The 25,401-nt window shown below is 34.2% G+C and overlaps 1 protein-coding gene across 3 annotated transcripts in view; it reads right to left on the reverse strand.

The window, feature by feature from the left end:
* LOC143347874 (dipeptidase 1) overlaps positions 1–24,727 on the reverse strand; it is a 107,027-nt gene extending 82,300 nt beyond the window's left edge. For 2 of the 3 annotated variants that reach the window (XM_076777474.1, XM_076777472.1), the window contains exons 1-2: positions 24,539–24,727; positions 4,469–4,876 (exon numbers count right to left, since the gene is read on the reverse strand). In XM_076777474.1, coding sequence (XP_076633589.1) covers positions 4,469–4,708 — 240 coding nt within the window. In that variant the 5' untranslated portion in view covers positions 4,709–4,876; positions 24,539–24,727. The remainder of the gene's footprint in view (positions 1–4,468; positions 4,877–24,538) is intronic. The other variant, XM_076777473.1, reaches the window with a different exon arrangement.
* Positions 24,728–25,401: the final 674 nt, after the last annotated feature.

Genomic DNA, 25,401 nt, shown 5'->3' on the forward strand with positions numbered 1-25,401 from the left:
GCGAATTATTAAGAATTGTACCGAGTATGAACAAGAATAAAAACAATTTCAAATTTTCTATTTGAACAAATATTTATTTTCAATAAATTCGATTCAATTGATTATTTTATATGAGATATTATGCTCAGAATAGTTATTCGTTATTCGCAAGAAATTATTCTTCATTTATTCAAATAAATCATTCGAATCCTTTCGAATAAATTCCAATTAATCGATCATTACGCAAGTAATAGGACGAATAATTGTCACATTCAATAAAGACTGGACATTATTTAAGATAATTGTTCAAACGAGCTGGTTTCATTCGAATAAAAAAAATATTTAATCGTTCGAATAAATAATATAACGATTTATTTGAACAATTTTCCATTACAAACAATTATTTATTTTCTAAAGTAAGTATTCACTATAATTACACTTAATAATAAAAAATAAATTATACTTGTTTCTAATTTCTAATTTGTGTTTGCATTCAGTACTCTACTTTCACGATCCTAAGTTAAATTTCTTAGGCAAACCTATTCATACTAACAAGAAATAGTTCTAAAAAAATTTTCAAATTCAAACGATTCCCGAAAATTTAACAAATTTTTTACTGATCCGAAATGTGTAAAATTTAGTACGAGATTTTCCTCGGTTTTGAACGAAGATTGTACGAGTAACAATGGCAAAGAAGCAAAGCAAATTTATTATTATATCGAGTATTTTATGCCATAAAGCACACACGATTCGAAAGATAAATAAGTATTTTTATAAAAATAATCTCATTCCGTGCGAATATAATAAATTTTATTATCGTTGTTTATGACAATGACGAGAATGACTCGTTCAAAGTGCAATAAAATAGCGAAAAAAAAAAATCACGGATCAACTTTTTAAGAGGACGTTGAAAAGAGGAATTTTTTTTTTTGTATTGTTTTTTGCTTATCAAACGTGAAAAAAAATAGAACACATCGGATTTCGATATCCGTAGTTCCAGTGATGAAGGCTCTTGAAGATTCGCTTCAAATTTCAAGCCAATTAACTAATAAAAATTTCAAGATACCTAGCGAGCCACCCGGAGTCGATTTTTTCAAAATAGCTTCGAAAGTATCGAGTCGAATAATTTTAGTAACAATTTTTCTCACTTTTTATCGAAAATATTTATACGCATTCGCGAAAGGCCTACGAAGAACCGGACGGAAGCTTTGGCTGGGAAAGTTTTACGAGTTTTTTGGAAAAAATTGTACGCAGAATGGTTATTTTTTCGACCGAATATTCGCAACTGAAACGCAAAGAAACGCGCGTATATCGTTAATTTTCGAGGCAACGAGGTATGCGAGCGGTAATGCTCGCCGAAGCGAGGATCAAAGAAGCTCTTTTCGAAGGAATTTCAAAAGGGAACGAGCCTCCATTGAAAGCCAGATATGGCTGAAAAAATGAAACACGTTGGAACGCACCGAGGCGACCTTTATTCGACGAATCGATCGTCGAGAATCTTCGTAATCGAGTCATTTGCAAATTACATTTACGAAACGGTTGATCGGCGAGTGAAATGAAAAGAAAGTTTCTTCGTTCCCTCATTATTTCCTATAATTTGCACTTGGAAGTAATATTCCGACGGTCGACTGCCATTTCAGAAACCGAAATAATAGAAAATACAGTTAGAGAACTCAAACTTTACAAAATATAACAAAATTTTGCTAAGCATATAGTTTACAATAAGTAACAATTTGGAATGTAAAGATTTTAAATCATATAGATAAAAAATGATTAGAAACGTTTGAAATTATTGAGAAGACACTAATTTAATTGAGAAAGCGTCTTTAAAAAACGATTTGTTTAAATATTTAGAGGAAGAGCCAAAAATAAAATGTGTTAAATAGTTGTCAATCGATTTGTTTACCACGTAGGGGATTGTCATAATTTAAGAGAACGTAATTTTAATTCTAAATAGTCGAGATATTCTACCAAAGAAACTGTAATTTTTTATTGCAATTTTATTATTTTTGGAGTATTTTGAGTTTGGGACAATTTCACGTGAAAAATTTTGTCAAACACGTGGATACAATTTTTTTCCTATTAAGCTTCGTTTGCGAGGAAATGGAATTTTTTAAAATTCATGCGCAGCGGACAGCAATTCGACCCTTCGCGTAAGTAGAAACAGCGACCAATGATCAGACAATTTTAAATTCAGTTTGTTCGATATCGAAACCTCGTACAAACAATATTTATTCTTATATCTCAGTTTTTTTTTTTATAGAGTTAATTCCCGTCACGTTTGATCAATTATTATTGAGTCACCCTATATAATTTAATGCATTTGTAATATGTGATCATTCGAAACGAACACTTTCGAGTTTTTCTCGAAACCTATCAAGTCTTTGTTTCGAAGTATCTGGAAGAATTTTTTATAATTTCGCGAATTATTAACAATTGTACCGAGTATGAATAAGAATAAAAATAATTCCAAATTTTCTATTTGAATAAATATTTATTTCCAATACATTCGATTTAATTGATTATTTTATATGAGATATTATGCTCAGAATAGTTATTCGTTATTCGCAAGAAATTATTCGAATAAATCATTCGAATTCTTTCGAATAAATTCCAAACAATCGACCATTACACAAATAATAGGACGAATAATTATCACATTCAATAAAAACTGGGCATTATTCAAGATAATTGTTGAAATGAACTCCTTTTATTCGGATGAATCTGAATTTGAACAATTTTCCATTAATTCTTCCAACATTATTACAAACAATTATTTATTTTCACTGATTAAATTGCTTCGATGTATTCTTTCGTATTTCTTTTTAGGGTTGTAAAATTACTCGAATTCTTTCGAATAAATTCGTTTTCGACGAATATTTCATCCGCAGAATAATTGTCTTTCATTCGTAACAAATTACCCTCCATTTGTTCGTATAAATAAATGACGACTCATTGGAATAATTTCTCACTTCGTTTCAGTCAAATATTTCATCCAGATATACGTGGTCGCCTATTATTCGAATTAACTTTCAAATAAATTTTCATCCGAATAGTTTCTCATTCTAATTTTTTATTCGTCAAATTTTTATTTATTCGAATGATATTTTTCGCGGCTCTGTCAGTAATTAGAAGTCCCTTAATGCACGTCCGACTCGCCGAGAGTTCCGTGGAAGCTAATCAATTAGTCAGGTGACCTGGTTTGGCCTAATACGACGAACTCGACCTAAGTTCCTCGAATCTCCTAACCTTCCTTTGCAAATGCACTTCAATAAAGGCTCAAGACATGTCAATCCCCGGTAAAAGCTAGGAGTGGTCCTGAAACTGTCAAAATCTTAATTAGAGTTCCAGATTTGCCTTTCAAATGCCCACAAATTGTTATTGCTCGCGAGACATTATTTAAAAATTCATAGATGTAAACAAATCGTATACCAAAATAATTAAAATTTTATTCAGATATTCTTTACGAAATATTAGATACGAACGCTTAATAATAACCTCTAAATAAATATCTTGTAAAAAGTGACGAATCTAAAGTCTCTAACTGGCCTAAACACATAGAATAATTAAAATAATTATTTACAAATCAAATTCGAGATTGTGTAAATTCTCGAAAATTATTTAAAACCTAAATTAACCTTATCTTAACAACTAACCGAAACGCATAGACGCCATGTTAAACTGTCTCTCGAAAATCCCACAAGGCCACTATTTTGGCGATACCATGGACGTATACAACAGTCGGATTATTAACGAAAGGATTGACAGAATTCGGTCATCCGGTTCTAAGAGTAGTCAGATCTATTTTAATCTTAATCTAGCTTAATCAGGGCTGTGAGGCTATGTAGAAGGGTCACGGTGTCGCTAGGCGCGATATTTTTAAAGCATGGACACGCGGAAGATAGAAAGAATCGAGGCAGAAGTTCGAAAATAATCTCTCGACTGTCTCAGAACAATCTCAGACAATCTAAAAACTTGAATAATCCCATTTAGTATCAACTTTCTTTATTGTAATACATTCCTTTCACTTTCCGTTTATTTAAGAAAGAGAAGGACTAGTAAAAAGTAGATCGAATAAGCAACTTAGAATAGAGGAAATGAGGAAATTTATTTATCTACAAAATGTGCAGAGAATTCAGGTTAGTTATGAAAAAACTGTTCGAACAAATCAAGGGAAAATCAGGACGAGGGAAGAAGACGAAAGATTCGAATTTCTTGCGAAAAAAATGAAATCAAATTTCAGTCGGGGCAGTTAAAATTTACCAAAAGCCAATCTCGTCCATTTTCAGCCTGACCTTCATGCAATATATATATTGTATAACACGTTTTTCCTATGTAGTTTATAATTAAGTAAATATAGTTTTGTGCTTCAATCTTTTCATGCACCTATCGAAACAAGAAACACTGGGACGCGAGATTTCGATGGGAATCCTTTCCATGGGTGGTCGCGAAGCGATAAAATTCTGAATGAAAGATTAGTGCGTGGTACCTGAGAATAGGCGTCCTCCTGGTAGGGCGTCCTGCGGTGACAGTCGTCGTAACACCTGGCGTCGTATCCGCTCGGCGGGCGCGGATACGGGTCCTGCGCGGCAGCGGCTGCGCAGCAGTCCGGTATCTGGGCTTGGTAGGCGTCGTAGGGGCACTTGTCGGGTTGGCCGGCGGCTCGCGGTGCCTGGTGCACCCGCTCCTGGGGCCCGGTCCCGTAACCAGCACCTCCAGAGTGATGCATCGTCCTCCCGTCGATCCACTGGTCGATCACCCCGATCACTGCATCCTTACGCGAGCCACGATCGATGCCACGTACCTCGTCTCTAACGCGGGCCGCCCTTCGTGCGGGTCCATCGTCACTAGTCCCTTACGTTCGGACTCGCCTTCTTACCCCGGGCCTAACGCGAACCTAAATTGAACACGGATACGGGTCACTGGTGCCCGTTACCACCGCCACTTTAACACGCTTTGCGGTTTGGATTCATTGGAATCGAGGAGTCAAGGAGGATGTCAGATATTTTTACGTCCCATCCGTTTCAAACAAGTTTCCTCTTGAGTCTTTCTACCTAGTGAATAACTCGCCAGAAATATGTTTCTCGAATGTGACATTCAGCGTAGGATAATCCAGGCTAATTTTGCTCCAAATGGATACATGATTATTCCCTAGCTCTACCTCTACCAGGTGGTCATTCGATTCGGAATATCCAGGTCTGGGTTAGGTCTAGAGGTTTAATTAGAAATTGAATTTTAGAATCGACGAGTCAAGGAGGATATCAGATATTTTTACGTCCCATCCGTTTCAAACAAGTTTCCTCTTGGGACTTTCTACCTAGTGAATAACTCGCCAGAAGTATGTTTCTCGAATGTGACGTTCAGCGTAGGATAATCCAGGCTAATTTGGCTCCAAATGGATACATGATTATTCCCTAGCTCTACCTCTACCAGGTGGTCATTCGATTCGGAATATCCAGGTCTGGGTTAGGTCTAGAGGCTTAATTAGAAATTGAATTTTGGAATCGAGAAATCAAGGAGGATATCACATATTTTTACGTCCTATCCGTTTCAAAGAAGTTTCCTCTTGAGTCTTTTTACCTAGTGAATAACTCGCCAGAAGTATGTTTCTCGAATGTGACGTTCAGCGTAGGATAATCCAGGCTAATTTTGCTCTAAATGGATACATGATTATTCCTTAGCTCTACCTCTACCAGGTGGTTATTCGATTCGGAATATCAAGGTCTGGGTTAGGTCTAGAGGTTTAATTAGAAATTGAATTTTAGAATCGAGGAGTCAAGGAGGATATCAGATATTTTTACGCCGTATCTGTTTCAAACAAGTTTCCTCTTGAGTCTTTTTACCTAGTGAATAACTCGCCAGAAGTATGTTTCTCGAATGTGACGTTCAGCGTAGGATAATCCAGGCTAATTTTGCTCTAAATGGATACATGATTATTCCCTAGCTCTACCTCTATCAGGTGGTCATTCGATTCGGAACATCCAGTTCTGTTGTCGTCGAGTAACGGATTTGGGGGATACACTCGAGTCTAGCGTGCAATAGCTGTCAGAAAGTTTGCTCTTGGGACCTTTCGACTGACAGAGTCTAGGACAGCCCCTCCAGAGACGCGACCCTTTCTAAACTATGACGAGTACTGTCCTAGTGGGGCTACGCTCTAGGAAGAGGCAGGTTAATCTAAATAATCCTGCTGTAAATGGACAGAATCGTGCGTTTCTTTTCCTGGTAGAGACTAGACCAACTCCCTGCGAATAAGAGCAATTACAACTTTCAAATTTCCACAGCCGCCATGTTTGCTATTCATGAGGTGACACCTGGGTAAGTCAGATTGGGCCACGGAAGTCCATAATGTGTGAGGTCTACATACTCGTATACCTCGTATGCGATATTACGAGACGTGTCAAGAAATGTTCTCGCCATCTCCAATCTTCCGTGGCCACAACTGACTCGCGAACCGCCCAATACGTCATCTCTGTTCTAGCACATAGGGAGGCACAATACATACGCAATTCACAGTTCAAAGAGGCGCCATTTTAGGGCAGTCGGAGAACTGACTAGCGAAACAAACTGAGGTAACAAGATACAATGACGGACTGTTCCTATACTGTGAATAACTACTTTAATAATTACTTTAATGAAACTAATGGCACTCGTATCGCTCGAAATAACGTACATTAATTACTGCTGTGAACTAAGAGGACGAAAGTTTAAAACTTACCTACTTTTGCACGGAATCATTATATAATTAATTGTCATTCGTAAGAGATTTCAGATTTAAGAAAGGTTTAAGAAGATATAAAGAAGATATAATCGATTCCAATTTACCACATACCCCCCTCGCAAGGCTATTATTTTCTTTCATATTTCCTGCACGAATGTCCTAGAAATTTCTTTCATATCCTAGAGAAGATTGATTCTGTACAGTTGAACGATCGAGAAATCTCCTACAGGCAAATACGTGGAATCTTTACCTATCTTAGTACCAGTTGCAAAATGGAGGAAGACATATTTCGTATATTTCGATGCACTATCGAGCCCCAACTATGTCACTTGTACAATTTTACAAAGAATTTCGAATTTTCATTCCATTCAGGAAAGTTCAAACATTCTATTTACGCATCGTTTGTGAGTTGAACTTTCTTGGAGATTTCTGTTTTTCCAGTCCATTTAATTTCGAATGCAAACGACCACCAACATTTAGTACCAATGTAAATTTACTACTTTGAAGGTTTGCAAAATCTCTTCGATAGTTCGTGTTGGTACGATTTTTGGTTCCAATATCTCGTACATGATATTAGGTTCTAATGTAAACTGATAATCGATTTTATTATATCCGTACCGAATGAGATTATTTTGTAAATATACTATTTCAACTTCCACGTCATATACGAGTATAATATAATTTTTATCTTTCTAAACAATATATATCGCGCTGCTTTTGATCTTTGTAATGTCTTATAATAATAGCAAATTATACGAGTATACAGACGAAAATCAAGACTATCAATTTCTTGATTGAGGCTTCGTTAAAAAGTAATTAACAAAATTAAATTAAAAAATTTCAAATCGATGTGGGAAAATTATTTTCGGTTACAGGGGTCAATTATGATCATTTTTGGTTAATACAAATACCCTCGAAATCCTACGTAGTTTCGAGAAAAAAATTCATTACCGAAACTCATGTCTGACCATGCGTTTAGACGTTCTACTGAAATTTCATGCGTATCTTTAAAACATCATAACTCCTGAACGGATTGGACGATTTTAATGTTTAAAAAAGCAAACGACGCGTATTTTAGTCGAGAATATGTAGAAATTGTAACAATATTGAAAAAGTTGTTCCTTGACGCCTTAAAATGAGAAAAACTCCATAAAAATGGTCCAATTTTCAAACAGCCATAACTCCTATAATAGTGAATATATTTCGATGAAACTTTTTTCTGAAATAGTGCTCATGGATACCTACAAAAAAGTATTAAACAACTTTTCTGTACAGTGTCAAACAAAATTACTAAAAATTAAAAACGAATTTTTAAGAAAAATCGACAGGGGGTAGGTGCCTAAAGTTTTCAGCGATAAAAAATTTTCTCGAATCGTTCTAGAAAAATTATTTTTAGTTGCAAGGGTCACTTGCAAGCATTTTTGGTGAATAGACATACCCCCGAAATCCTGCGCATTTTCACAAAAAAAATTCAGTACCCGCGGAACTTTAAACATTAATAACTTTTTAACCAAGTCTCCATCAACAAATTGGTATTCTTGATTTTTGTCCTATTTTGACCTCTAGAATCTTCCATTAAAATTTCCCTCAGGTGTGGCCGTACACCCTGTATTTAAAAATATTTATCGCGAAAAGAATATTTTATTTTACGATATTGAGAAACAATGAAAAATCGATGATCGAAGAAATTTAACTTAGGATCGCAGAATAGAAGGGTTTCTCTTGATATTAAGAACTCGAAGATCGTCGTACGGTTTTTTTTTGTAACAATGTTAATTTAATTCAGGATCGTTAAATTACAAAGTTTGGATTTAAAATAAGCTATCGGTAGCTATTGTACGATTTTCTTTGACGAAATTACGACGGTTCAAACATTGACACAGCCGGGGAAGTATTGGATGATGGACAAATTAGAGGTGGCGGAGCACCATTTCGATTAACGCTCGAAACCAGACGGTCGAACAGAGTCGAGAGAGAAACGTGTCGTCGAGTTAACTGACAGAAAACAATTCGTACCGAGCACAGACGCCGAGGCAGAAACGAAAACAAGATTTCCTTAATCGAGTGTCCGCGGACCAATCTTGTTCGTCGACCGAAACCCACCAATAGCGACTGCAGCAATCGATAAAAGCGGTGTAGTTCTTAACAGTGTTGCATAAACTAAAACTCTCGAAATCCCGAAGCTCGATTATAGATCATAAGATTAGTTTAGAAGAAACATCGAAATACGAGAATGAAAATTAACAAGAATCTTCTTCTTTCGATGATAATTTCCATTTAATTGTTTTATTTTTCCAACTAGATTTACCACGTGACAAATCTCCGTTGTGCAATCTGAACGTTTTAAGGATGGAATGACAAAATAGTATTTAGGGGTCAATGACCCGAAAGTTTCGTTTCTCGAAATGTTCAGTTCGGATAAAAGTATATTAGGTGTTTGGGAATTTGTTGGAAAGCCCTTCTACCGATAACAATACTGTCAGGAGCCGCGATTCAAAAGTAATTCCGGCCGCGCGTGGAACAAAAAAGTATAGCAATCAATAGAACGACCAAGTGGACTTCCAATTGACAGAACAACGCGACCGTTCTGTTAACTATTTTTTTTCGCTCGAAATACTGCACAAAGATCTCGCCGGTATAAAAATTCAACATTCTAAAGCAGAAACTGAATTTATATTCTACGAATACTCGAGTATTTGCAGAATATAATTTGGTCGACTTTAAAACGAGGTCGAATACGACGTGCTTGATTACGTAAATTGTTTTGCTTACGTTCCGTCTGCCTTAATAATTTTCAGAGAGAGAGAGAGATTAACTGTGAATTTTATTTTTGTAAAATAGTTTAGGCTAACAATGGTGAAAAATTGAAGGGAAACAAATTTTAACAGACATTTACTTAGCAGAGATGACTCGAAAGCTCCAATCTCATTTAATTTAAACAAACTGTACGTTTAATGATAAAACAGAAAGATCTTCTCAAACTCTCGAATTGGACGTTATGATTTTATCGCGGAGTAAAATTAATCCTTAATATCTCAATATCTGAAAATACAGTAAAGTAAATTATCACAATATCTCTTATTCTATGGAAGCAAAATAAAAATGGACAAAAAGGAATTATAAATATAGAATGTAAATGATATTACAATTTATTTATTATCGCGAATAATGTGTTTTACGACAAAATTTCGTTTTTAGAATCTTTTATCACGGTCACGTAGAACATTAGAGACTGTAACATTTTTTAATTTACGAAATATTAATAAACATATAAAACTTTTCAATTTCGCCGAAAAATTTAGGCACCTATCCCCTGTCGATTTTTCTTAAAAATTCGTTTTTCATTTTTAATCAATTTGTTTGACGCTCTACAGAAAAATTGTCTAATACTTTTTTGTAGGTGCCCATGATCTCTACTTCAGAAAAAAGTTTCATTGAAATACATTCACTATTATAGGAGTTATGGCTGTTTGAAAATTGGACCATTTTTATGGGGTTTTTCTTATTTTATGGGGTCAAGGAACAACTTTTTCAATATTGTTACAATTTCTACATATTCTCGACTAAAATACGCGTCGTTTGCTTTTTTAAACATTAAAATCGTCCAATCCGTTCAGAAGTTATGATGTTTTAAAGATTCGCATGAAAATTCAGTGAAACATATCGATGGTATGGTCAGACATTATATTTTCGGTAAAGAATTTTTTTCTCGAAAATGGTTAGGAATTCGAGGGTATGTCTTTTGACCAAAAATGATTATAATTAGTCCCTGCAACTCAAAATAATTTTTCCAGAACGATTTGAAATTTTTTAATTTAATTGTTAATAACTTTTTAACGAAACCTTCATCAACAAATTGGTATTCTTGATTTTCGTCTTATTTTGGCCTCGATAATCCCCCATTAAAATTTTTCCCAGGTGTAGCCGAACACCCTCTATAAACCTACCAAGTTCTTTGTTAGAATTTTTATGAAAATTTTATTATGCGATATTCGACGTCGGTTTATGCAAATGTTGCTGGATCAAGTACAATTTCTGCAACAATTTCACGATAAATAACGAAAAAAAGAAGCTGGATGCTTCTTCAAACTAATAGGAGATTATAACGATTGCGTCATTAGCATATTCATGAGCCGAAGAATATTCAGTGAGGGATTCTATCGATCTTTTACAAGCTGTACGCCTATCGGCGAAGAATAATTAATCCGACAGTAATTTGGAATCGAAGTTCAAAAATTTTTTACAATTTCCAACTCTTACCTTTTTATCCCAATATTCCTTAAATTATAATTAAACAATAAAATACACAAAAAATTATACGAGTGACAAGATGACGAGAAAAAAATCTATTTTACCAAAACGAGACCAATCTTGGCAACTAACCTAAAGACACCGATTGCCATGTTCAATTTTCTTTGAAGTCCCACCAGACCGCCATTTTGTCGATATCAAGTAGATATACGAATTATACACAGCCGGATATAATTGATAGAATTCGGTCACCCTGTCCCACAAATTGTCCGACCTACTCTAATCTTAATCTCGCCTAATCAGGACCGTGAGAGAAGGCAGAAGTCTGAAAATAGTATTTCGAGTGGTACGGTACAATCTAATAATTCCATTCAGATTCAATTTTCTTTATTATACCAACTTCCTAACGTTCTAAATTTATAATTAGATCAATTTCTTTACTTTACATCAACTAAAAAAAGAAAAAGAATCGAATAAGTACGCGATTTAGAAATGAATTTGAGTTAAAAAAGATACAGAGGATCCACGTTGGAAAAACTATTTAAACGAATTAAAGAAAATTCAAAACGAGGGAAGACGAAGAAAGATTCAAATTCCTCGTGTAAAAATGGAATAAAAGTTCCTTTGCCGCTTCAAAATCGAACGTTTCGTTCTCGAGATACGAGCAGTTGAAGTTTTCGCGCGAGTCTGTGCAGGTGGCGCTGCGCAGTCAGCTGACCAAGGATAAAAATGGAGGGCAAGACTGGCCTTGGTAGATTTTAACCACTCGTATCTCGAGAACGAAACGTCGGATTTAAAAACGGTAAAGAACTTTTCACTTCGTTTTTTCGTAAGCGATCCGTCTGTATGGATTTTAACCTTCGTTTTGAAACGCCCCGCGCTACAGGTTGTAATTCGTCCGGCGGATCGGACTAAAAGCCGAGCGTTCGGTTAATGCATACTGCGGGACACGATCAGGATCGATTTATGGAGGTTGGAGGTTCGCGCGCTTGCGGTCAGTCGGCTCTCCGACCGCGAGGAGAGGACCTTAAGTGATTGGCGACCAGCGATATGTCCTTTGACCGCGACCGGACCAATCTCGTGAGAAGGATATAATCCACATTGCCTGGCGTGATTCGATTAGAATCGATTTCCTCCCTCCCTCCCTCCATCCCTGCAGCCTTCATCTTCAATTACGTTTGCTTTTGAGTCGGTGTCGAGCATGAATAGAAAGCAACCTCGCGACTTCGTGAAAAGAAAGAACGAACTAGCTGCGTTTAAGGATCCTTCTGCCATTAGGTTCAGAAACACCTAGCATAATTTACAGGTTCGTCCATCCAAACAAGACTACGTAAATATCTTTTCTAACCGCGGGGAGTATGAAAAATATTTTATATCGATGCTTTTTGGTACAGAATTGTATAATTTTATTTATCGCATCATGTAACCGACGTAAAAATACTGGCGATGATCGTAAACATTTAGATACCCTGATAAATAAACAAAATGTTGCCAGAATCGTAACTTCGTTTACAGAACTATCGTTTTTTGGAGGAATTAAATTGTTTATATTCCATTATCTTGTGCTATTTTTCAGTGACAGAAGTATTATTTACAATTTAAGGTTTTAAAAGTGCCGGTGACCAGCGACCACCACGACACTAACAAATTATATTTTCATAAAATCGTTCAAAATAGAACTAAAGACGACTGATGATAATTTTCTTTTATTAATTATATCTCGTTCCGTTTGTTTATGTATTATTTACGTAAAAGGGAATCCAATTAGTAAATGAAATAAAAATCATAAATATTAAACCAATAAATTATCAATCAAACGAAGGTCTAAATTTTAATAATACTGAAAAAAAAAGTGAGATTTATAGAAAAGTTGTTTCGAATAAAAGCAACTTTTTTTTACCGTTGGGGTCTTTAATTCTAGCGGACAAAGAGGTTAAGTCTGTCGTCGGAGGTCATTGCACTATGAAGCCTTTAACGAATTCCCCTAACCTAGAAGTTCAACTGCGAAACCTTATCGAGCAATTCGATGAATAGCTTAGAAGAAGCGGGGCTGAAAGGGAGGGGGGAAAAAAAAGAAAAACATCGAGAAGAAAGGGAAGGGGAAACCGTAAAAAGCTAAACGTGGACCCGATAAATACAGGAACAATAGAATAAGCCGATGGCTGAGCGTTGGCAGCATTGTGTCCCGACAAGAAATAGGATTTATGTTCGAGTAAGGATGTACATCCTTCTACGGACTTCATGAGCCGATCAATATTGCAATCTTCTCACTGTCCACCATTTTGAAACATGTTTTAAGGTCAGAGTTTCAAGCAACTAATTGAAATCAGAATTATTATTAGAATCTTTTTCGAATATATAGTATTTTATTTAACATTTTCTCCATAGAATAATTATTCGTCATTCGTAAGGAATTATTGCGATTATACAGCGGAATAAATTCGTTTTAATCGAATATTTATCCGCGGAATAATTATTGAATTTTGCATTTACTATTTGGATAATAACTTGAATAATCATTTATTTTCTCTAATTTAATGACACTCAACGTATTTTTATATGTTTTTTATAGTTAAAGTAAATATTTATTCAAATCAATTATTCGAATAAATTCATTTCAGTCGAATTTTGCATTTACTATTCGGATAATAACACGAATAATCATTTATTTTCTCTAATTTAATGACACTCAACGTATTTTTATATGTTTTGTATGGTTAAAGTAAATATTTATTCAAATCAATTATTCAAATAAATTCATTTTAGTCGAATATTTCGTCCACAAAATAAATATTACTCTGCTCGAATGAATGATAAGATACTAAACGAATGAATTTAATTATCATACATTTGAACCAGGACTTTAATTATTTGAAGGAAAAATTAAAATTAGTGGAGATAATTGGTAGGATTCCTATTATACGAACCAGCCCGGTTATCTGAACTGCTTCTTCCCCCGTTGGGCTCGTATAAAAGGAGTTCTACTGCACGCTAAATTTCTAACGATCAAGACTGTTTCGATTTTAGAACTTTCGGGAGAAGTACGAATATCCAGGATAAAATTGTAATTACAAAACTAAACTTGTTTAAATTAATATAATGAAAGAATATAACACTCTCAAATGATTTGCAATAAAAATAGAGAAACAATAAATTTCAAACGCAAATATTTCGAATTTTCTGCAAATTTCTGTTTTTCTGAAACGTACTCACAATGTTATGTTTTATCTACTGGCGATGTGAGTTTTAAATTTGTTCGACAGATAGTAGAAAAAACGCCTTTGTTACAATCGACCCGTGGCATAATTGACCCCCAGTCACCCTTAGTTAATTGTTCCATTCTATTTTCAGAATTACTTTTCCGCCATAAATTAAGAACTCTTTCGAAGAATGATTTCGCGATCATTCGTTATTTCAAAATATTCAAACTTTGAAAAAACGATTGCAATTTTTTTTTATTTTTGCTAAAAATTTCAGCACCTACCCCCTGTCGATTTTTCTTAAAAATTCGTTTTTCATTTTTAAGAAATTTCTTTAACATCCCACGGAAACTTTGTTCAGTACTTTTTTGTAGGTATCCTTGAGCCCTACTTCCATACTAAATTTCAATGAGATCTATTGACTATTGTAGGAGTTATGGCCATTTGAATATTGGACCCCTTCTATGGGGTTTTTGTTAATTCACGGGGTTAAGGAACAACTTCTCGAATATTTTTAGAATTTCTAAATATTCTACACTAAAATACGCGACGTTTGCTTTTTTAAACATTAAAATCGTCCAATCCGTTCAAAAGTTATGATGTTTTAAAGATACGCATGAAATTTCAGTAGAACGTCTAAACGCATGGTCAGACATGAAAGTTTCGGTAATGAATTTTTTTCTCGAAAGTGGGTAGGATTTCGAGGGTATGTCTATTGACCAAAAATGGTTGCAATTGACCCGTGCAACCGAAAATAATTTTTCCAGAACGATTTGAAACACATGAAATTTCAGGGGAATCATTCATTCATGGTCAGGCATTATATTTTCGGTAACGTATTTTTTTTCTCGAAACTGGATAAGATTTAGGGACTATGTCTATTCACCAAAAATGATTGTAATGGACCCCCGTAATTAAAAATAATTTTTTTAGAACGATTTAAAACTTTTCAATTTCGCCGAAAAATTTAGGCACCTACCCCCTGTCGATTTTTCTTAAAAATACGTTTTTCATTTTTAATAATTTTATTTGACGCCCTACAGAAAAGTTGTCTAATACTTTTTTGTAGGTACCCATGAGCTCTACTTCAGGAAAAAGTTTCATTGAAATATATTCACAATTGTAGGAGTTATGGCTGTTTGAAAATTGGACCATTTTTATGGGGTTTTTCTCACTTTAGGGGGTCAAGGACCAACTTTTCGAATATTTTTAGAATTTCTACGTATTCTACACTAAAATACGCTTCGTTTGCTTTTTTAAACATTAAAATCGTCCAATCCGTTCAGAAGTTATGACGCTTTAAAGATTCGCATGAAAATTCGGGCAGAGATTTCTGACCAGAAATTAGATTTTCGGTAAGGAATTTTTTTCTCGAAACTGAGTAGGATTTCGGGGGTATGTATAATGACTAAAAATGATTGTAATTGACCCCTGTAACTAAATATAATTTTTTTAGTATGATTTGATATTTTTTAATTTCGTCTAAAAATTTCAGTATTTACTTGAATTTTTTTCTCGAAAGTGGGTAGGATTTCAAGGGTACGTATAATGACCAAAAATGATTGTAAATTACCCCTGCAACCAAAAATAATTTTTCCAGAACAATTTGAAATTTTTTAATTTAATTTTGCTAATAACTTTTTAACAAAGCCTCAATCAAGAAATCTATATTCTTGATTTTCGTCTTATTTTGGCCTCTAGAATCTCCCATTAAAATTTCTGCCACGCGTGGTCGAACACCCTGCATAATCAACATCCGTAAATCTAGTGTTTCTATTTAATTTTCATCCGTCCAGGGTGGTTTTAAATAACCTACCGAATATATGTGTGTTTTCAATCCGTGGAAGCGAGCAGCAGAAAAGCTGCGCGTGTAATATTTTTCAATGGCCATATCGCGTGGAAAATTTCACGAGGATCGAGGTGTTGGAGTAGAGTGAGTTTCTTTGTCGGAGTTTCTTCCGATGCGTCGTTTTTTCGCCCATCGATCGCGTCGGAGACACGGACGCCGACGTCCCGACGGACAACGACGACGCGAAAACGCAGTAATCAATGAACGACGAAGGCTCGCGCTCCGTTTCGGCTGGAAAATTCACGGAATCCGAGACAAACACGGAGTTTCCCGGCCGTTTCAGCTTTTATCTCGTTCAGAGGGGGGGGATTTTATATGTGCAGGAAATTTACGAGTAACCGCGAGGGTACGTTAAGCTGAATCCACTTTTGCAACTTTACGAGTACTTTCCCAGCGAAAGTCCAGCAGTTTTTTACCCGTTGACCACGCCAGCGGTAAATACCAAAGGAACGGAAGATATTCTCTATCGCGAAATGGTGTTCTTGCTCGAAAGCGCCTTTGAAAAAATTCTTTGTCGAATGAAAAATTAGACTACGAATTTATATTCTTCCTCGAAGTGTGGTTAAAAACGCTTGGGAAGTTGGGAATCGTGAATTGGAGTTAGATAGAGAGATGAATTATGTACATACGCGTCCTGTAAAACGTTCGTAATCCTTGGACCGTTCTAATTTTATGTAAAGATGTACGATAGCCTTCGAGGCTTATTTTAATGGCTGAACCCTGCATATTCGCGATCTTTAGTTGTGTTTCTCTGAAAATTCGCGCTTCTGGACTAGAGTGAAACCTGTAGGTATTCGTGGCGACGTTGCTTATGGGAGAAATTTGTTGAAATCAAACGATGCGTTTAAGATATTCCAATAAACTTTTTGCTATCGATGACCACGCGTATAAAGTTTATTTATACCAAATTATAACAAAATTAATTAACTGATAAATGCATATGTTTCTAGGAAACAGATGAAAGAGTGATACCTAGATAGAAGTTTGTTCCATCGCTAGAAGCCCTTAAAAATATATTTTTTATCTTGCATATTTTGCATATGGCCTATGTTTTACATATTTCTTATGAAAACATATGTCATGTATGTTTATTGATTTCTTTAAATAAAATTACTACTTACATGCTTGTACAGGGGGTTCAGCCAACACTGGAAAAAATTTTAATGGGGGATTCTAGTGGACAAAATAAAACGAGAATCAAGAATATCAATTTCTTGATTGGGGCTTCGTTAAAAAGTTATAAACAAAATTAAATTAAAAAATTTCATATCATTCTGAAAAAATTATTTTTGGTTGCAGGGCTGAGTTACAATCATTTTTGGTGAATACACACACCCCCGAAATCCTACCCACTTTCGAGAAAAAAATTCGAGTAAATACTGAAATTTTTAGGCGAAATTAAAAAATTTTAAATCATACACAAAAAATTATGTTTAGTTACAGGGGTCAATTACAATCATTTTTGGTCATTATACATACCCCCGAAATCCTACTCAGTTTCGAGAAAAAAATTTCTTACCGAAAATCTAATTTCTGGCCAGAAATGTCTGCCCGAATTTTCATGCGAATCTTTAAAACGTCATAACTTCTGAACGGATTGGACGATTTTAATGTTTAAAAAAGCAAACGACGCGTATTTTAGTGTAGAATATGTAGAAATTCTAAAAATATTCGAAAAGTTGGTCCTTGACCCCCTGAAATGAGAAAAACCCCCTAAAAATGGTCCAATATTCAAACAGCCATAATTACTAGAATAGTGAATATATTTCAATGAAACTTTTTTCTGAAGTAGATCTCATGGGTACCTACAAAAAAGTATTAGACAACTTTTCTGTAGGGCGTCAAATAAAATTATCAAAAATGAAAAACGTATTTTTAAGAAAAATCGACAGGGGGTAGGTTCTGAAATTTTTCGGCGAAAAAAAAAATTTTTAATTAATTCTGAAAAAATTATTTTCGGCTGCGGGGGTCAATTACAATCATTTTTGGTCATTATGCATACCCCCGGAATCCTACCCACTTTCGAGAAAAAAATTCAATACGGTCGGAAGTTTAAATGTTAATAACTTTTTAACGAAGCCTCCATCAACGAATTGCTATTCTTGATTTTCGTCTTATTTTAGCCTTTAGAATCTCCCATTAAAATTTTTCCCAGGGGTGACTGAACACCCTGTATATTGTTTCGATAAGGTAGAATATAGTGATTAAAAATCGATTACATTTCTCCGGTTTTCCCCTGGAGTGTATTCAATTAAACCATGTTCGTATCTCGATTGTCTTGCAATATTTTATTTCACTTAATTAACAGCTCAACAGTTAATTTAAACAATATGTCGAACAAAACTCAGCATTATTCTTGAAAACAATCGTGAAGTCGACAATTTTGAAAAAATTTAGAAACTTCCTTTGAAATTTACGGCAAATCAATCAGATTAATAAAAGCATCCATAAAAAGTATAATAAATTGCAAAATTTTGAAGATTTAAACATTTTAGAAAATTTATTAAGGCAATTTTCCAAAGTATAAACAATCTTTCGTGTTAATTACAATTATGAATAATTAAGTCGAGATTCGTAAAATTAGACGCTTATATTTATGAAAAAATTGTCTGGGTTAGGCAGTTTCAGTCTGAAAAATGAACCTCCAGTACAATTTAAGTGTTCCATACTTGTTCTCAATATGTATCTAACTTAAATTATGGCATCACGATAGTGCAATTCTTCATTTTACTTGCAATTTTATTTAAAAAATGGCGAATTTATGTTATAAAATATGCAAAACCAAGTCCATAGTGCATTCTGAGCATTTAAACAATCTGGAAAATTATGGGAATAAATATATTAAATAATGAATAGTGAGAATAATTGTGTGGAAAAACACTTGCAGCTTGGTTCAAAATGGCTCTCGACTAATAATATCCATCCCCAGAATGTGTGACACTTCCCCAAACGTCGCTGGTAGAAGTCTTCCGCTAATTGCAAGGGTCCGTCGAGCACTGTCGGCTTTAATTACGCCGAGGATCTCGAATCCCCTCGCTTTCACCTCCATTTTTAATCCAGGAAAACCGGAAAACGCCACACAACTCCAACATTTTAAAAATTACCAATTTTCCCATCGATAGTAACCGCAAAATTCATGAAAAACTCTTAAAATAGTTAAAATTTCATGAAATATGTACGTTGTTTTATTTTTCTGCGGGTTTCCACACTGTCAGAGATCAGATGTAATCAATATAATGAATATTAATGTGATTGTTCAATTGTACAAAAAATTGGAATTGTTTTTTTCGTGTAAAAGACGGAATTATTTTGCAGAAATCGTGAAATTGAGACTTAATTCGTTCATTACCGGCCATAGATGGCGCTGTAATCTATATGTAATTACTTGGTTACCGACCGCAGATGGCGCTTGTAACTACAGATAGTCATATGGTCACCTTTTGTAGATGGCGCTAAGGTTTTGAAGGTTAAACATGATCCTAGTAATTGAAATCCAAACAATATTATTATACGCTACTTCTGTTTGTAGTTTTTGTCGTATATAATGTTTATATTTCTATAAAACCGGCTATAGCGCGAAAAGTGTTTTAAATCTTTAAAAAAATTTAGTTGTTGAACGAAAAATAAATTGTTTTAAATAATTGAACCTTTTTCTTGTGGTTAAACTTCCTGTATAATTGGTATACGATTAGGATAACTTCATAAACAGAGTACACCTTGATTTTTTTTAAACAGCACTATGCATTTTTAACTTTATAGCGTTATAGCTGACGAAAAGTTCAATGATCTACTGCACAGTGACCTTTGAATGAATGTTATCTAAGAAACTCAATCGAGGAAATGATTTTCCAACGCGCTAATGAGACGTGCACGTAACTCGGTGTGAAGGATCATCAAACCTGTCTCACAAGTTGTCACAACACGATGTTAGAGCTCGATCTTGTAAAACTGTCCCAAGGAAAACAAATCGTACGCGATTAATATAATTTTTCAAGGGTTTGTTAGGTTTGACACATATTAAGAAATATAATTTTCCACTTTATATATGAACTAAATTTTTTCTTGACATCCATCGATGTTACTTACTGTCTGAAATTAATTGTTAAATAATAGAATGCAACTGAATAATATTTATATTTGTATTCGTTTATCGATTGCAGATAACATTGGAATTTTGTAAAAAATTGCAACCAAGTTTCGAAATACGTTTGAATTTTTATTCTACGCTTATCAGACACCCATTTTGTCATTTTTTTTTTTTTTTTAACAAGTTCACCATATGTTTTAATCATAATAAGCGTCGAAACAAGCGAATCCACGCGCTCGAAGGAGATATTCCAAACCGTGGATTCGACTTATTGATTTTCTGTGTTAACGCACACACACACACACGCCACACAAATAACAGGAGGGTGGATTTCGTGGACGGCGCGACACACACCGACCCGTACACCATTGTGAATGGCATTTTGTACGATATTGTCATGTGTTTTCTATTTGTTATTGTTAAAAAACGAAACTCGTTGAAATTCTAAAATAACAGTGATAGTATTTATAAAAATTATACTATCTTTCAGTGACCCATCGTGAATCTAATTTTCACTTCATTTTTATTCAATTCTTCCGTTATTAGTAAATCAATTTTGAAACAAAATAGTGTGTTTGAAAGTAAAAATTCTTCGATTAGTTAAAATATCCCAATAATTCGAAAAACTCTTATTATGCAGGATATTGATAAGTTGTGACAACATAATTTATTTGTTTATGTATTTGTGAATTTTATTATGTTTCGATAGTCTGGAATTTTATGTTTGATGGTAGCTGAGAATTTCTTAAACATAATAAACAATTTTTTTTTTTATCGTTTATTGGGATTATTTCATTTTTTTTTTATAGTACAATTTTGGAAGAAGTTTCGATTAAAAATTATATATTATATATTTTGATCTTGAATCAATAAAAGTTAAATTTTCTAATTTTAATTCTTCTTTTATGAAAAAAGCATATGATTAAAAATAAGAATTATGATAAAAATAAGCATATGATTAAAAATAAGAATTATGATTAAAAATAAGAATTAAAAATAAAATATATAAATAACAATAGAATTAAATAAATAACAGTATTAAAATATATAATTTTAATTCTGAATGGTTAAATTCGAATTTTATAACGTCAATCGTTCTCGTATATAGAAATATGTAATTATTAAAATTGAAATATATAAGTAACAACAAAATGTCTTGTTTAAAGTCGATTTGTTTTCGTTAAGCAATTAAACATTATGGCAAATACTTTCCTTTTCATTAGAATTATCTGTCTGAGTTTTGTAGAAAATTTCAAATGAAAACAAAAATAAAGGAATTACTATGAATCAAAATTTATAATGAGAATTTAAAAATTCACCGTAACCTAATCTAACAAACATAACAAAATTATATTAAGAATACTAAAAAATTTTTTGCAATTATTAAATCAAATAATTTAAAAAATCTATGCGTACTTATTGATTATGTTAGTCTTTTATGATTTCTCAAAATTGCTATACAAAAGAATTTTACAATTTTTCAAATTTTATAAACAAAAGAAAATTCTTTATTTTGAGAAAAATGATAATTAAATAATTACAAATGATCTATAATTAATGGTAAAATATAGAAAACAATTGGAAAATGAGCTTAAATATTAATTTTTGCCATGAAAATTATTTTTAAAAGACTATAATATTCATATAATGGACATATAATGAATATAACAATATTCAAAGCTAAAATATTAAAATAATCTTTTGCGTCAACAAACACGACGGAATACGGTTATTTGAGTTTTTGTTTGGATCTCTACCATTCGCTGAAGCAACCATAATCAGCAATGGCGGCGATTTCCAACTTCGAATCATAAAAACAAGCCCTACATTACGTTTAAACTTTCTCCAGCGTCCATTTTAAAGATCTACTATGTTTTTCGAACGTGTAATCTTGAGAATAGATAGTAATCGGTTCGTTAACTATATTTCCGATCGAATATTTGTTAATTAGTCGAATCGTAGAAGAAGATTAAAATTTCAAAAAGTTGTATCGTGTTTCTATGACGAAAATAATCCATGGCAATAAAACTTATCAATAGAAATCGAAAGAAGTAATTAATAATAATATAAATATTTTATCCAATTCGATGGAATAAACTATAGTAAAAATAAAGTCGTTAAAATATTAAAATCCACCATAATTTTCAAAGATCGTTTATTGCGTAGATTATGTCAATTGTGGAGGTTCCACCATTTTGTCCCACACGTGGAAACTACAAAATTTAAGGGTTATAATCGTAAAATCTGGGTAACATTAAAACAGTTGATATTTAAAATATTTCGTTAAAATTTTAAAATATTTGTTTTGTTGAAATTATCACAATAAACAGACAAAGTATAATTGGAGATCGCCAGGTCGCTGAAACATAACAGTGGCGTCGATGTTTAACCTTAAATCCCAGAAACGAAATTTAATGATATTCTGAACATGAAAATATGATTGAAAAATGATACTACTCTTCATATTTTACTATTATGACTTCATAATAAAATACAAAGAGCATTTCGATTCCTCTAACCATAAAAATTATAACATACTAATTGCTATAGCGTCATTAACAAAGTTTGGTTCCAAACAATTTAAATTGGACTCCGATTTAGTGAATTTAAAAATCATCCTCGAGAATCGAGATATGAAAGATAACGCAACTTACTTTGTGTCTGTTTTCAGTGCTGAATTATTGAGAAAAGAATTATTTATATTATAGGTCCACGTAATCAGGTCCAAATTTCATTACTGAAAGACTATTTCGAAATTGTTTTAGATTTTTTGTTCTTAAATGAAATTCTAGACGCATTAAATTTCGATCTTCATAATAGAAAAGCCAAAGAAAGGAATTATTATATCTAATATTTATTATTTCTCAGGACAATGTGAATTTAAATAAGGAATTTTTTTATAAACAATTGGTACTTTTTAATGTTAAAAAAAAATTATTTTTTTCCATTTTTTGAACGTTGAATTCGATCTTAGTTTAATTTTAAAACCATTTTAGCTTTTATTTGTTATATAAACCCTATATTTACAGTTTCGTTTATTTTTATATTTAAAAATTGCACGAATACTTCAAACATATAATAAACAAATATAAACAAAATTTGACAAAGAGGAAGCTTTACAGTAGACGTAAACATTCAAAATGGGGGTTTTTTTTTGACCTAACATGAAAATATTGCAGTAAATAATAATTTAAAATAACGAATTTTTCTTAAATTCGAGGTTAGGGGAATCACAGACCTAACTTTATGAACAGTTGAGGTTATGTCTCATGTTATTCTGTTAGAAATAACGTCCCAGCATGTCTATTTCATTTCGTGAATCATGAAAGACGAAAATTTAGCACAAACACACAGAAGCTTAAAAAAAAGTGGTTAAAAATTGCGCAAACTATGGAAAATCTTGAACAAAACAAAAGATTCTGATAGAAAAGCGACTTATTTATGATATTCCATGATGAAACAACTCTAACCGTAGTTACGAAAATAAACTAAGCCTCGATAGATGTCCAAGAACCTTTAGAACCTTATCAAAGTCCGTCCACGCTAATTGCCAATGCTTCGTACCATATTTTTCCTTGATTTCTACATGAAATGGTCATCGTAATAATCATCGTATGTAAAGAAATATAGTTAAAATTCATGGAAACTATGGAAAACCTCAAACAAAACAGATCTTTCTTCGTAATTTTCAAAGATTCCAATAAAAAAGTGACCCATTTACAATATTCCAAACGTACCTGGTAAATGAACTAACCTCGAAAGGTGTCCAAAGACCCAACAGCATCTACGTCACTTTACTGTGCATTTTGCAATATTTTTTGTTAGTTCTGTATAATTTGATCACCTTAGGTCAAGACGAGGACGCTGGTCCATCGTATGTAAAGATCAGGAGCCTTAAAAGATGCTTTTCAGCCATGAAAACTATAGATAACCCCAAACAAGCTAGGATTCTGCATGGCAATTTTCGAAAATTCTCATAGGAAGCTGTAAATGAACTAAGTCTCGAAAGTTGCTCAAAAACCTCGGGAAGCATCCCCAAGAGCGTCTAAGCTACTTTCCAATACTTTTCTGGCCGTCCTAAGTTAATGCAAGGACTCTGGTCCACCGTATGCAAAGTTTAGAAACCTCAAACGAACCAGATTTTTCCTAGTGCATCTCGAAGTTCGGTACAGAAAAATGACTAATTTATGGTATTCCATAATAGAACAACCGTGAACGTAGCTTGGATAAATAAACGAAGCCTCGAAAGGTGTCCAATCTAATGCTTTCTGCCATATTTCCCTCGATTTCTGCAGGGGAATGGTCGTTCCAAGCAAAAGATATCGCTCTATCTTCCGCCGTTATGGAAAGACTGGGAGCTGGGAATGACAATTGGAGGTGCAGGTAGAGGGTTTCTCGAAAGATTCGGACGAGACACCCGGTGCACAGCGTAAAAAAACAGCGGAAAGAATTACATTCTGCGCACTGACTGATGTCCTGGCGTCGTATTCCTTGAATCCGGGTTATCCATGGGCCATTGCACTGTGTCGACACGTCCGCCAATCACCGGACGAATCACCAGCTCGCACGGGCGAGCGTATATCGCGCTCGCTTCGACGGAAACAAGGTGAAAAACGGAACCATCGCGACTCCACGACCGCCGCGGCGAGACTGGGCTCTCGCTACCCGGCCGGGTAGCTGCCATGGCAACCTGACCACCCTCCCACCACTGAAACCTTCCCACCATTTGCCGTCCTCCACCCCCTCCCTCGAGTTTCCGCAGTCGGGTCTCGCGTTCCAGGCCTCCCCCACTCCACTGCCCGAAAGAGAGCCTCGACCACCGGCGGAGGAAACGTCGCAGAAGCTACGTGGACTCCTGAGGGGATCGAACAATATATTTCCTACGGGCTGTGAACTCTTCTGCTGGGTTGTATTAGACTTACTTTGCTATATTTGTATGTTTTCCGGTTTTATGGAATGATCGTTGAAAGGGATTGGAGTTTCAGATCGATTCGAGGGGTATGAATCCATCTGCTGGTTATCTTGGCCATTCTTTAGAATATTTATGGCTTTTCCCGGGGTTCTTTTCGAATGTTTGGAAACGGACATTAGGTATTAGGATAGAGTGGAGAAGGGCATGGACCCTCTGCCCTAGTTATCTTGGTTGTCCTTTGGAGTATTTATGGGTTCTTAGGAATTTTTTGGAATCACTAAGAAAATTTCAGTTTCTTTCTTTTTTTTCTGCCCGTTTAACAATGGAGACTGTGTTTTGAGTTTGATGGGTTGTCGTGGTTGGTTTCAAGGAGAGTCTTGATTCGATTTGAATGGAGAATACGAA

Source organism: Colletes latitarsis, chromosome 11, assembly GCF_051014445.1.
Source record: "Colletes latitarsis isolate SP2378_abdomen chromosome 11, iyColLati1, whole genome shotgun sequence".
NCBI classification, from domain to species: Eukaryota; Metazoa; Arthropoda; class Insecta; order Hymenoptera; family Colletidae; genus Colletes; species Colletes latitarsis.